The 15,168-nt window shown below is 38.8% G+C and overlaps 1 protein-coding gene across 7 annotated transcripts in view; it reads right to left on the bottom strand.

Moving 5' to 3' along the window:
• The window catches only part of LOC106837858 (cytidine monophosphate-N-acetylneuraminic acid hydroxylase), a 348,449-nt gene that overhangs the window by 108,075 nt on the left and 225,206 nt on the right, over positions 1-15,168 (bottom strand). For 5 of the 7 annotated variants that reach the window (XM_070515541.1, XM_070515543.1, XM_070515545.1 and 2 more), the window contains one exon: positions 1,944-1,992. The exons of 1 other annotated variant lie outside the window; for it this stretch is intronic. In XM_070515541.1, coding sequence (XP_070371642.1) covers positions 1,944-1,954 — 11 coding nt within the window. In that variant the 5' untranslated portion in view covers positions 1,955-1,992. Of the gene's footprint in view, positions 1-1,943; positions 2,210-15,168 lie in introns of those variants that run through there. One more of the 7 variants, XM_014851597.3, reaches the window with a different exon arrangement.

Below are 15,168 nucleotides of genomic sequence, written 5' to 3'. Positions count from 1 at the left end.
CTACCTGGCCATTAAATGTTGTAGTTCCTCAAGGCTCCGTTCTACCCTCTCTCCATTTGACATTTTGCCCTAAGGGATCTCATCCAGACCTGTGGCTCCTGAACACAAAGGACTCTCAAACACATTTAATGAGTAGACCTGAGCCATATCTGTAAAGCAAACTGCCTTTGTACATATCCATTAAGATGTCTTAAAGACACCTAAAATTTAGCGTGGCCCAAATTCATCTCAGCACATCTCACCCATCCCTCAACCTTCAAGTGTCCACCATGACACCCCCTGCTCTCATTGATACCTCCCTTTCTCTCACTATCCCACATTCAATTCAAGTCCATCAATTTTACCTTTTGAATCTATCTCACAACCATGCTGCTTCACCACCCTAATCCCAGCTACCATCACCTCCCTCCTTGCCCACTGCCATAGCCCCCTAACTGCTCATCCTGCGTTCACTCTCTATTCCTTCACTATGGCTAGAATAACATATTTAAAATGGAAATTTCAAAATAATCTTATCCTATCAACCTTTCCCCCACCTCTCAAAAAAGAATCAACATCCTTCCATTGTTCCTAGGAAAAAGAATAAAATTCCTAATATAGCCTAGGAGGTGACAGTGACCCCTAATTACTTCCTCCAGCTCGTTTTGAACTATGCTCTTTCTCCTAACAACGCCCAGCTGATTTTCATTTCCTCAAAGCACAACCCTATACCTAGAATATACTTCTTTGATCCCTTCTTCACAGATAGAATTCTCCTTATCCTCTAGATCACTGTTCAATTATCATCTCCACTAAGAAGTCTTCTCTGACTCCCCAGAGAAGGCGAAGTCCTACTATTACATACTGTCATAGCACCATGTATCTTTCTTTCATATGACTTATCAAACTCGTAACTTCATTTTTAATTATGAGATTAATTAATATCTGTATCCCCTAAAATACTGAAAGCCACATGAGAGAAGGAACCATGTCTGCATGAGTCTGCCATTATACTCCCAGAGCCTAGCACATGTGGATTCCGATTAACAGTTGTTGGAAGAATAAATTGCAATAAATGGCCCATGACAGTGATTCTTACAAAACCTTTTTTACGAATCTGGGACTTAAGTATGCCACCATTCCTAGAGTATCTTTAGAATGGCTTCAAGTTTACTTGAGAACTAGCACTTACCCACATGTTACATTGACATTTTAAAGTTAAATATCCTGCAGATAGTACCCCCAATATGACTAGGTTGCAGTCTAAAGGTTTCTTTGTATCGCAGTGAATATTTCCCCACAGAAACAAGTTGTAAATGGCAACTAAGTTCTAACCCAGTCCACAAAATCTTATCTACCCAATTAAGAAGACAGCATTTTCTTCTCAATTAATAGCATAAGAAGACTGCTAGGAGCTTTAAGATTGACTGCCCTTTTGAGCCATGAGTTCAAGGTACTTCTTAGTCCAAAGCACCCCTCAACTCCAAACCCTGAATCCTCCAGGCCCTTTCAGCCTTGAAACTTTAGCATCTCTCTTGGTCCTAAAGCTTACTGAGCCCTGAGCAAAGCAGGAGGTTATGTACTGACAGAAGGGAAGTTCTTAAAACAAGATCTGCTGGCAGCCAGAGAAAAATTAAGGGAATCCACAGAAAAGGAGATGTCACTGGTAAGGGGATCGGGTGACATGGACAGAGGGTGGAGAGAGAGGGCTCAGGCAGATAGGCGACACAAGGCAAGCAGGGCATGGAGAAGGCAAGCACAGTACCCAAACTGAGTGAGTTGTGAATCAGATGTTCCTGAAATAGTACATACTGTACACCCAAAAATTGTTTTACTCTCATGAGCTCCACACCCGCCTCCCACCAAGAGCTTTCAGTTTTGTACCTTTTCTCCAGATGAGGCGAAGACATACTACCAAAAAACATCAATCCTAAATTCTGTACAAAAAATATTTTAAATCATACCTTTGTTCCATTCTAGGTAGGAAGGGGCCCAACAGCACAAAAACAGCTCCTTAGAAAAAGTAGAAACAGAGTGAGATTGAAATCTTCTTTTCAATGATATTTAGAACTTCTAGCAAGGCTGTAGCCTGCAAATTTCAATTTGCTTGGTAACAAATTTGATTTGATTTCTTTGAAGCCAGAAAATCTTTTCCAAAGCAATTATGAGAGCACAGCAGACGAGAGCACAGCAGATGAGTCAGACTTCTGGTGGCATGAACAGAGCCAGCAGATGTGAATTACAGTTGTCTTCATATATATGCCAACCTTTCTCTCTCCTCCCAGCTCCACCCATTACAGACTAGCAACGTTAGATAAACGCCTTATTCCTTGCCAATACCAAGCGTATGAAGTAAGCGTGTGTGTGTGTGTGTGTGTGTGTGTGTGTGTGTGTCTACAAGTGTATGTGTTTTGCAGACCGATGAGTGGGGTGAAAGAAGAGAAAGCATTAAGGAGGAATTAATATCGACCCCCCCCCCCAACTTTCTGTACTTTTCTGAAAATAAGTCAGCCTATCACATACACACATTTTGGTTTTTTTAGTGCAATAAGAATAATTGCTTTATTAGGAAAGAAAGGATCTCTGTAGAATACTTCCCACTGGTTTGTAGGGTCTAGATCAGACCTCAGTTCATTCCTTATTCCTACACGCCTCTCTTATTTCTGTCTTCCCAGCCCCTTGAGCCCAGACCAGTGCCAGTTCAGGGTCCAAGCCTGGATCTCCTGAGAAGTCTACAATCCTCTTCTTGGTTTATTTCCCCTATTTGACAAATACCCTGCCTTTTGGCAGGTCATTATTCCAGCTCTAGCAAGCTCTATGGTTCTTCAAACAAGTACAGTAAAGTGAAGGACTCTGTGGCATTTTGTCTACCCATCTAGTTTTAAAAACTCACCTCAAGTCCCTCCTCCTTCATTAAAATCACTTACTCCCTTTCTCACTGATCTTTCTTTCTCCTGAACTCCAGGAGAATTCTGCACTCACAATTTGCAATTTAGGAAAAAAATAGTAATACTAAGTTCTGTAAATATTTCATTTACATTACTAATTTACATTAGTCTTTTGTTTTTGTTGATGTGTCACTTTTTAATTTAAAAATATATTAAAAGAGAATGAATTTGGCTTTACTTAACATATTGTATTCACATATTAGCTACTGAACATAATTTTACTTTATTGGAGCAGTCACACATAATCAAGGAATTTATTCCAAGACTCCTTTTTGAAAGTTTCATCTTTAAATCATATTGCTATACTCCCAATGCTGTACATCAGAAAAAAGGATATTTCAAATCATAAAACCATTTTTAAATTGAAAAAAAGGACATTTTTTTGTTTAAAATTAGCCAAACATAAGACTCATAGAATCCATAGCAAATCCCTTATAGTTAACCTACACTCCTAAACTCCTGTTACAAAGCAATTAATGCTTAGCATGTAGGCATGGAACTATCCTACACCATCAGTATACAGTATTTTCTGCGGTAATGGCTTAATGAAAAAAGTGTATCTATAAAATATACACTGCTTTCTTGGTCAAATATAAGTTGATTCTGTTTAATGCAAGATTATTTTGATTATTTTCAGTCTAGGTGTCTTCACTATTGATAAAATAGACTGTGGATAAGCTCCTCTAGCTGGAGGAACCATATGCATAAAAAAGTGTTTGCAGTGAAGATAACATGTCATACCATGTGCCAAATACCATCCTAGATCTGGACGTGACAATTTTCTCGTATATGCTCGCACATGGTGCTCTCTAACTTTGTATTTATTCCTTCTTCCTAAGAGCTCAAATGACATTACATGTATTTTCTGAAAAGCTTGGTAGGAGGTTCTCTGGCAATTAGCTATATTACATATTACATTTTTTATCCTTTAATTAATATGCTTTGTGAACTCTTTTTTGTTGTAGTTCTCAAATGTTAACACAAGCTCGAATCACCTACTCCATAGCCTTCAGGTTTCTAAAGAACATGCAACTATACCCTACTCACACAACAGATATTAACTTTGCTCCCTTATCTACGAAACTAAGTTAGTATCTCTGGAATGTGAGGCTAATTCTACCATGCTCTGTACCTTACCATTCTAGTCAGCTCACAAAAACTCGATTGACTGAATGGCCAATTGCCATATTTACTAATGTATATGTTTATCAAAATATTTGTTTTTTAAAAGCAACTATTTATAAAGTTTATGGCAATTTATATAGGATGAGATGGCTTCTGAGTTTTTGAGGATTTTTGCAAAGTTTTAGTTGACTGATTTTTTTTAAATTGAAGTAACATTGGTTTATAACATTGTGTAAATTTCAGGTGTACATCATTATATTTCAGTTTCTGTGTAGGCTATGCCACATTCGCCAACCAAAGTCTAAATGCCATCTGTCACCATACACATGTGCCCTTTACTGCTTTCTCCCTCTTCCCTCCTCCCTTCCTCTCTGGTAACCACCAATCTATTCTCTATACCTATGTGTTTGTTTGCTGTTGGTGTTTTTTTTTTTTTTTATCTTCCACATGAGTGAAATCATTCAGCTTTCTCTGTCTGACTTATTCTGTCTAGCATAATGCCTGCAAGATCCATACACATTGTCACAAATGGCAAGATATCATCTTTTTTATGGCTGAATAGTATTCCATTATGTATATATATATATATATATATATATACACACCACATGTTCTTTATCCATACTATTTTCCATAGTGGCTACACCAGTTTGCATTCTCACCAGCAGTGTATGAGGGTTCCCTTTTCTCCACATCCTCTCCCACAGTTGTTATTTCCTGTCTTGTTAATTATAGCCATTCTGACAGGTGTGAGATGATATCTCATTGTAGTTGTGATTTGCATTTTCATAATAATTAGTAATACTGAACATCTTTTCATGTGCCTATTGGCCATCTGTATATCTTCTTTGGGAAAATGTCTGTTCAGATCTTTTGCCCATTTTTTAGGTGGGTTCTTCAATTTGGATTCCTTTTTTTTCTAAGATTTTATTTTTCCTTTTTCTCCCCAAAGCCCCCTGGTACATAGTTGTATATATTTTTTTAGTTGTGGGTCCTTCTAGTTGTGGCATGTGGGACACTGCCTCAGCATGCCATGTCTGTGCCCAGGATCCAAACCAGTGAAATCCTGGGCTTCTGAAGCAAAGCACGCGAATTTAGCCACTCAGCCATGGGGCTGGCCCCTGGATTCCTTTTATTTCTTTTTCTTGCCTAATCCCTCTGCCCAGAACTTCCAATACAACGTTAAATAGCAGTGGTGAAAGTAGGCATCCCTGTCTTGTTTCTTTCTTCGAGGGATAGCTTTCAGTTTTTCATCATTAAGGATGACGTTAGCTGTGGGTTTGTTATATATGGTCTTTATTATGTTGAGGTACTTTCCTTCTATACTCATTTCATTCAGAGTTTCTAACATAAATGGATGCTGCATCTTGTCAAATGCTTTTTCTGCATCCATTGAGATCATCATATGATTTTTATCCTTCATTTTGTTAATGCTGTGTATCATGTCGATTGATTTACAGATGTTAACCATCTCTGCATCCCTGGAATAAATCCCATTTGATCATGATGTATGATCTTTTTAATGTATTGTTGTATTTGATTTACTAATATTTTGTTGAGGATTTTTGCATCTATGTTCATCAGTCATACTGGCCTGTAATTTTCTTTTTTTGTGTTGTCCTTGTTTGATTTTGGTATCAGGGTAAAGTTGGCCTCATAGAATGAGTTAGGAAGCATCCCCTCCTCTTCAATTTTTTGGAAGTTTGAGAAGGATAGGTATTAAATCTTCTCTGAATGTTTGGTAGTATTCACCAGGGAAGCCATCTGGTCTTGGATGTTTGTTTTGGGGAGGTTTTTGATTACTGTTTCAATCTCCTTTCTAGTGATCAGTCTATTCAGATTCTCTATTTCTTCTTGACTCAGTTTTGGAAGGTTATACGATTCTAAGAATTTTTCTACTTCTAGATTATCCAATTTGTTGGCATATAGATTTTCATAGCATTCTCTTATAATCCTGTTTATTTCTTTGAGTCTGCTCTCTTTTTTTCTTGGTGAGTCTGGCTAAAATTTTGTCAATTTTATCTTTTCAAAGAACCGGCTCTTAGTTTCATTGATCTTTTCTATTGTCTTTTTAGTCTCTATTTCATTTATTTCCTCTCTGATTTTTATTTCCTTCCTTCTACTGATTTTGGGCTTTGTTCTTCTTTTTCTAGTTCCTTTAGGCATATTGTTAGACTGTTTGAGATTTTTCTTGTTTCTTGAGGTCTGTCTGTATTGCCATAAACTTCCTGCTGAGAACTGCTTTTGCTGATCCCATAAATTTTGGTATGCTGTATTTTTATTTTCATTTGTCTCTAGGTAGTCTTTGATCTCTCCTTTGATTTCTTCATTGACTCAATAGTTGTTCAGTAGCATTTTGTTTACTCTCTCCATATTTGTGGCTTTTTCAGTTTTCTTCTTGTAATCGATTTCTGGTTTCATACTGTTGTGGTCAGAAAAGATGCTTGGTATTATTTCAGTCTTCTTCAATTTATTGAGACTTGTTTCGTGGCCTAATATGTGATCTATCCTGGAGAATGTTCCGTGTGTATTCAAAAACAATGTGTAGGGGACCAACCCCGTGGCCAAGTGGTTAAGTTCATGCGCTCTGCTTCGGTGGCCCAGAGTTTCACCGGTTCAGGTCCTGGGCATGGACATGGCACCACTCATCAGGCCATGTGGCATCCCATATAGCACAACCAGAGGGACCTACAACTGGAATATACAACTATGTACTAGGGGGTTTTGGGGAGAAGAAGAAGAAAAAAAAAAGAAGATTGGCAACAGATGTTAGCTCAGGTACCAATCTTAAAAAAAAATGTGTGTTCTGCAGTTTCTGGGTGGAATATTCTGTGTATATCTGCTAAGTCCATCTTGTCTAATGTGTCATTTAAGGCCAATGTTGCCTTATTGATCTTCTGTCTGGATGACCTATCCATTGATGTAAATAGAGTGTTTAAGTTCCCTGCTATTATTGTGCTACTTCCAATTTCTCCTTTTACGTCTGTTAATATTTGCTTTATGTATTTAGGTGCTTCTTTTTGATAGCGTAGATATTTACAAATCTTATGTCCTCTTGTTAGATTATTCCCTTTATCATTAAGTAATTCTCTTCTTTGTCTCTTGTTACAGTTTTTATTTTAAAGTCAACTTTGTCTGATATAAGTATTGTTACCCAAGCTTTCTTTTCATTTCTATTTGCATGGGGTATCTTTTTCCATTCCTTCATTTTCAGTTTCCGAGAGTCTTTAGGTCTGAAGTGTGTCTCTTGCATATAGCAATATATATGGGTCTTATTTTTCTTATCCATTTGGCCACCCCACATCTTTTGATTGTAGCATTCAGTCCTTTTACATTTAAAGTAACTATTGATAAGTATGTACTTATTGCCATTTTGTCACTTTTTTTCTGGATGTTTTTGTAGTTATTCTCTGTTCTTTTCTTCTTCTCTTGCTCATGTCCTTTATGATTTATGGCTTTCTCTAGTGTTATGTTTGGCTTCCTTTCAGTTTATTTTTTGTCTATTTATTACAGGCTTTAGTCTATAATTTCTATGAGGTTCATACGTAACAAAGTAGCAATCTATATTAAGTTGATGGTCTCTTAAGTTTGATCTCTTACTAAAGAAAGCCCTACACTTTTATTCCCCCTTCTATGTTTTATGTTTTTGATATTATAGTTTACCTCTTTTATTTTTGTGTATCCCTTAACCTCTCATATAGATCATTTCAGTACTTTTGTCTTTTGACCTTCATACTAACTTTATAGGTGGTTGATCCACTACCTTTAACTTATATTTCCTTTACCAGTGATTTTTTTCTTTAATAATTTTCTTATTCCTATATATGGCATTTTCTTTTCCACTTAAATAAGTCCCTTTAACATTTCTTGTAAGGGCAGTTTAGTAGTTATGAACTCCTTTAGCTTTTGCTTGTCTGAAAAACTCTTTCTCTCTTTTTACACTCTGAATGATAACCTTGCTGGGTAGAGTATTCTTGGCTGTAGGTTTTTTCCTTTCAGCACTTTGAGTATATTGTACCACTCTCTTCTAGCCTGTAAGGTTTCTGCTGAGAACTCAGCTGATAGCCTTACGGGATTTCCGTCATATGTAACTTGTTGCACTTTTTTTTTTTTTTTTTTTTTTGCAGCTTTTAGATTCTCTCATTATCTTTAATTCTTGACACTTTAATGATAATGTGTCTTGGTGCAAATCTCATTGGGTTCATCTTGTTTGGTACTGTGTTTGTACAGGTGCTGTGTTGTTTGGTACTTGTTTGTACAGGTGCTGCCTGTACCTGGATATCTGTTTCCTTCCTCAGGTTAGGGAAGTTTTCAGCTATTACATCTTCAAGTAATTTCTCTGCCACTTTGTCTCTCTTCTTCTGGGACACCTATAATAGAAGATGTTAGTGCACTTGATGTTGTCCCAGAAGTCCCCTAGACTGTCCTCATTCTTTTTAATGTTTTTTCTTTTTTCTGTTCAGCTTGGGTGACTTTCTCTTCCCTTTCATCCAGATTGCTGAATGTTCTTCTGTGTCATCTACTCTGCTGTTGATTCCCTCTAGTGAATTTTTCATTTCCATTATGTATTCTTTAGCTCTAACTCGTTCTTTTTAATATTTTCCAATTCTTTATTGAAGTTCTCACTGTATTAATCTATTCCTCTCTCCAGATCAGTGAGTATCCTTATGACTATTAGTTTATACTCTTTATCAGGCAGGTTATTTATCTCTGTTTTGTTTAGTTCTTTTTCTGAGGATTAGTCCTGTTCCCTTATTTGAAATATATTCCTTTATCTCCTCACTTGGCCTACTTCTCTGTGCTTATTTCTGTGTATTAGGTAGATCAGTTACATCTCCCAATCTTGGAAATATGGCCTTATGTAAGAGACGCCTTATGGGGCCCAGCACCATGCTCCCTCTCATCACCCATGCCAAATGCTCCAGGAGTGTCCTCTCTGTGGACTGCATGTGTCCTTCTGTTGTGGCAGGGTTGCTATTGCTACAGGCATATGGGTAGGCTAGGATCTCAGGCTAGCTGGTTGTAAGGCTTAACCATGTGCAGCTGCTACAGTCACTTTATTGGACAGGGCAAGCTCCCAGTACCACTGTCTGTGAAGTCTAACAACCACAACCACTGCTGTTTTATTGCTAAGCAAGTCAGGCACCCACTGTGGCTGGTTGCTAGGCTCAGGGACTCACAATTGCTGCATGTCTTTAGTGTAGTCTCTCGGAAGGCCACTGTTCTCAGCTCTCTTTTGTGTGGGGCAGGCCTGATTTGGTTATGCTGGCCTGTGGTACACAGCTGCCTCAGGAGCACAGGTGGGTGAGGCCAGCCCCAGGCACAGAAGTACGCAACAGTTTCCAGTGTTGGAAAGTGGGGCAGATCCCCTGCATGGCTGTTTGTGATGGCCAGTGGCAAAAGTCCACTGCAAGCCCCCATGCCCCACAACTGCAGGCCCAAAGGCACCACTGCAGACTTGCTGGTGGGAGAGGCTGGTGCCTGGGTTGGGCTGCCTGTGCTGCCTGGCAGTGCTTAATTGCCTTGGGTGCTCTAGTGGGCAGGACCTACCCCTATGCTAACAAGCTAGAGGAAGGATTCCAATGGCACCTGCCAGCAACTGTGTGAGCATGACTGAACGAGGCCACACGAATGGCTGCTGCCAGTGTCTCAGTCCCTGGGTGGGGGTTGGGGAGCCCAGCCACCTCCTGTCTTTCCAGGTTGTGCTCTGAGCTTAGTAAGTGAGTCTCTTTTTCCAATGGTCTACGCACTTTTCTATCTGGTGTTTTTGTGCTGGTTTCCAGGTCAAGTGAATCTGTGTGTGGGCCCTTTAAGAGCAGGCTTTTCTGTCCCTAAACTTCTACAGTATTTCCTGGGCACATTTCCCACTGGTTTTCAAGGTCAGCAAAGCTAGGTATTATGAGATCTCATCTCTGTTGTGCTGGGTCTAAGGGTTAGGGTGCCTAATGTAGAGCTCAGATCCCCCACTCCTCTGAGAAAAGCTGTGTCCCTTGGAGATCTCTCCTGGCTGTGCGGTCCTATGGCTAGGGTGGTGGTTTTTTTCCTGAGTAGGCCTGTATTTCTGCCTCTTCCACCCCTCTCTGTGTTGTCCCTTGTTGTGGAGGTTCTTTTTAAGCAGTTTCCAGATCTCTGTCAGAGGAAACTGTTCCACAGGTAGTTGTACATTTGTCGTGTCTGTGGGAGAAGGCGAGTTCAGGATCCTTCTATACCACCGTCTTCCAAATTCCCTTCACGTTAGTCTTGTCTATTAGATTGTAAGCTTCAGGAATGCAGGGAATGTGATTTATGACTTGTATTCACCACAGTGCTTACGATGGTGTGCAAGCAAATTCAGTGGACAATCCCCAGTAAGGAAGCGAGAGGAGTTTTAACCACACCTGTTCTAGTCGGAGACATATCTGTTAATAGAATAAAAGAAGAAAGGACTTCTACACAAGGCAATTCTTCTAGGTAACATCTGGCCCTGAAAGTATTATTTTACTTCCAAATAAAGAAAGTCTCTCAAATTCTTCCTTCCCTAGTTCTAGAACATATCACATGATATTTTTTAAGTCACGGTATAACTTAGAGTAAGTAAGGTGAACTAATCTTGAATGTACAGTTCTTTAGTTTTTTACATAGGTATACACCCATGTAACTACCTCCCACATCAAGGTACAGAACATTTCTAGTACTCTAGCAACTCCTTTCTAGTCAATACCCATTCAAATAGTAACTACTCTTCTAACTTCTATCACCATAGGTTAGTTATGCTTATTCTTGAATTTTATGTAAATAGAATCATACAATTATATATCTGACCTCTTTCTCCCACCATTATGGTAGTGGGATTTATCCACATTGTTATACATAGCAGTGGTGTATTCCTTTTCACTGTATAGTATTCCATTGTGTAAATATACTACATTTTATTTATCCTACCACTGTTAGATATTTGAATTGTTCTTTGTTTTGACTATTATGATTAATTATGCTATAAACATTCTCGTGCATAACTATTGATGTACATAAGCACTCATTTTGTTTGGTAACACACCCATGACTGGCATTTCTGAGTCAAGTGGTACATAAACATTAAACATTGGTAGGTACTGTCAACCAATTTTCCAAAGATATTGTACCAATTTACATTCCCAGCAGCAAATGCAAAAGAATTCCTGTTGCAATATCACAGCTTTTTGCACTAGATATTTTCATAGTGTTTTTCAGTTACAGTTAGTCAACTGAACATTGCCAGTTACACAATAAACTAATCACAAAATTTCACAGTTGTTTATCAGCCCTAATACAAGAAAAATGACAACCCAAGTGAACTGGCACCCAAAGGTATGGTGTGAGGAGCAGATGCACTGCAAAAGTTAATCTAAATTAGGTAAATAAAGGAAAACTGATAGTAATGAGTCTGTTTTTTACACCTGACTAACAGTGATTCAAATATCTGAGAGAGGGGCAATGGTAAGTTCATATTAGCACAGAACTCTCTAGAGTCATATTTTATTGTTGGAGGTTGTATGGTTTTATGTTTATTACATATTCAGTAAATCCTAGATAAGCCTTACTTAGGGCAAGGAAGCAGGAAACCACCAGAGGTAATTGAACCCTGACACGTAGAATTGCTGAGGGAACTCACATCAACTGCCAAGAGGAACCTAGACCTCTGTTTAGAAATAAGAGGACTCTTAGCTATCAGAAATAATAACAAGTTGAGCAATCAGAGCAAAGATATCTCCACCCAAGATGGAGTTAGTAAAGGAAATAAGAAATAACTTTAAAGAAATTTTTTCATTCATGTACTGAAGTATAAACATTGTCATTTTAATAGCAGGAACCTGAAATACAATCCACTGAATCCTCTTAAGGAGGGAACAAGTTTGGCAACACCTTTTTGACTTAAGTATCAACAGAGAAACAAAGAAAACTTTATAATTCAAGTGAAAGAGCACAAATGAGCACAAACAGGTTGAAAGTGGAAGGTAAGAATAGAGGCAGGTCTATTAACAAGACAGGAGAGAATTCTGCTGAGAAAGATGGGGGGTGAGGAGTCCCTGGTGATGGGGTGGCTGAAGGATTTGTAAGAACAGAATGTGCTCTCTGGAGGGCTGTGATATCACCACTTCCTTACACCTTCAGCAAAGAACAGTCACTCCACACAAGCTGAATGGTGTTTGGGAAACGCAAAGGAAAGAGGCATGTTCCATCTCTGGGCCAGGATGGGCTGTAAGAAATGATATCAGGAGATCATTGGTCAAAGAAAACTGGATCTAGAGGGGACCATAAGTATAAAACCCCTTAGAATTAAAAACAAACAAACAAACCTAGGGAGGCATTAAATTTCCTATCAGGTATGGGATTGGGAGCTAGACATTTTATTTAAATCTCAAAGGACAGAGTGACCTACAGGAAAATGTTGCATAGATGAAACAGGAGCTGTGAAAAAGGGGCATGAGAAAGCAAAAGGTTTAAAAAAATAAAACCAGAGTGATGTCAGCACTATGGTGGAGTGAGCTTCCCCAGTAATCTCTCCCCTCCAACATACAACAAAAAGGACATCCACACTCCAACAGAGGACATCCAAACACAACACAAAAAAATGTCAGAAAGATCCACACAGCCATGCGATGGAGGGCAGAGAGGCTGGAGCTCCCCTTTGAAGAGGTGGAACAGGGTAAGACAAAACTTCACTCCCTCCCCTAAAGACTGCAATCCAGGACTGTGGGAGACCTCCGAGAGGGAAGGAACAGGGGAGGGGACGTTCATTCACAGGAACATCAAGGATCCTTGGTGGGCCCTTGTAGCCTAGAGGGAAGCCCTCTACTGGGTGGAAAGCTTTCACAGGGGGATGACCTTATCAAGCCAACACCCCAGGAGAGCAGATAGAGAAAGCAGAGCAAGGAAACCCCAAGAGCGTACAGGAGAAAGCACCCCTCTCCCCACCTGCCCAGCCTGGCTCCACTGCCTGAGATCTCATGGAAGGCAGAGAGTTCAGAATACATGCCTCTTGACCCCCACCTAGTAGCGATAGGCAGTAACTGCGACCAAATAACACCAGGATGTGAAAAAACAGAGCCACTCTCTCTAGCAATATCAAACATTATATTAGATCTCCAGACCAGGGAGAAAATGACAAGTACCCAGAAATCAGTCCTGAGGACACAGAAATATGTAATCTAAGAGACAAAGAATTCAAAATACCTATCATCAAAAAACTCAACGAGTTAAAAGAGAATGTAGAGAAACAATTCAACGAGTTCAGGAGCTACTTCACAAAAGAGATTGAAACTATAAAGAAGAATCAATCAGAAATATTAGAGATGAAAGACACAATGGAAGAAATAAAACAAAATATGGATTCCCTGAATGCTCAAGCAGACATCATAGAGGAGCGTATCAGCATAATTGAGGATAGACATGTTGAAATGTTTCAGATAGAGAAGGAGAGAGAACTAAGACTGAAAAGAAATGAAGAAAGTCTCCAAGAGATATCCAACTCAATTAGGAAATGCAACATAAGAATTATAGGTATTAAAGAAGGAGAAGAGAAGGAGAAAGGAGTAGAAAGTTGTTCAAAGAAGTAATAGCAGAGAACTTCCCAAACCTAGGGAAGGAGATGGAAATCCATGTGGAAGAGGCTATCATATCTCCTAAATACATCAATGTAAAAAGACCTACTGCAAGGCATATATCACTGACAAAAGTGAATGACAAAGAATACTAAGGGCAGCAAAGCAAAAGAAAATAACCTAAAAAGGAACCCCATCAGGCTTTCAGTGGATTTCTCTGCAGAAACTTTACAGGCTAGGAGAGACTGGAATGCCATATTCGAATCTTTAAAGGACAAAAACTTTCAGCCAAGAATACTCTGTCCAGTGAAAATAGCCTTCAGATACGATGGAGAAATAAAAACTTTTGCAGACAAACATAAGCTAAGAGAGTTCATAGAGACCCCCCCCCCGACACACACAAAAGGCCCTCATACTTGAAAAATAAAGGGAGAAAGGGGTTACAAAGCATGGAGTAAGGAGATAAATAGGGAGACAGAATCAGAGCAGGATATCAAATACTCAAGTATAGCATTAAAGACAAAGGGAAAGAAAACACCAAAAACAAAGATAATCTTGTCATTTTAACCACAAACTCATAACACAAGATGGAATAAGATGTGAGAAAAACAACTTAGGAGGGGAAGAGGAAAGGGACTGAATCAGTTTAGTCTAAGGAAATAACAGGCCATCAGAAAAGGGACTATCTTATCCACGAGATTTTGAATACAAACCTCATGGTAACCACTAAACAAAAACACAGAACCGAGACACAAATAATTAAGGAGAAAACAAAGAAACACAACATAAAAAACTACATAACTTGACTGGTAGACCAAAATACACAGGAGAAGACACAAAGGAAATGCAGGAGAACCAGAAAATGAGTGATAAAATGGCAGTATTAAGCCCTCATATATCAATAATCACCCTAAATGTAAATAGATTGAATTCTCCAATAAAAAAGAGTGGCGAGATGCCTTAAAGAACAAGACCCAACAATTTGCTACCTCCAGGAAACACATCTCAGCTCCAATGACAAACACAGGCTCAGAGTGAAGGGATGGAAGACAATACTCCAAGCTAATGGCAAAGAAAAGAAAGCAGGTGTTGCCATACTTATATCAGACAAAGTAGACTTCAAGATAAGACAGGTAAAGGGAGACAAAGTGGGGCAGTATATAATGATCAAAGGGACACTCCATCAAGAAGAAATAACAATCATAAATATCTATGCACCCAACACAGGAGCACCAAAGTACGTAAAGCAACTATTAACAAACCTAAAAGAAGATATTAATAATAATACAATAATAGTAGGGGACCTTGACATTCAACTCACATCAGTGGATAGATCATCCAGACAGAAAATCAACAAGGAAACAGTGGAATTAGCAGAACACACTTTTTTCTCAAGTACGCATGGAACGTTCTCAAGGATAGACCATATGTTGGGAAACAAGGCAAGCCTCAATAAACTTAAGAAGATTGAAATAATAACAAGTATCTTTTCAAATAACAATGCTATAAAACTAGAAATTAATTACAAGAAAGAAGCTTAGAAAGGGACAAAGATG

Source organism: Equus asinus, chromosome 8 (assembly GCF_041296235.1).
Source record: "Equus asinus isolate D_3611 breed Donkey chromosome 8, EquAss-T2T_v2, whole genome shotgun sequence".
Classification (NCBI taxonomy): domain Eukaryota; kingdom Metazoa; phylum Chordata; class Mammalia; order Perissodactyla; family Equidae; genus Equus; species Equus asinus.
Note: the sequence above shows the minus strand (reverse complement) of the source record. Positions and strands in the feature narration are given on the sequence as shown.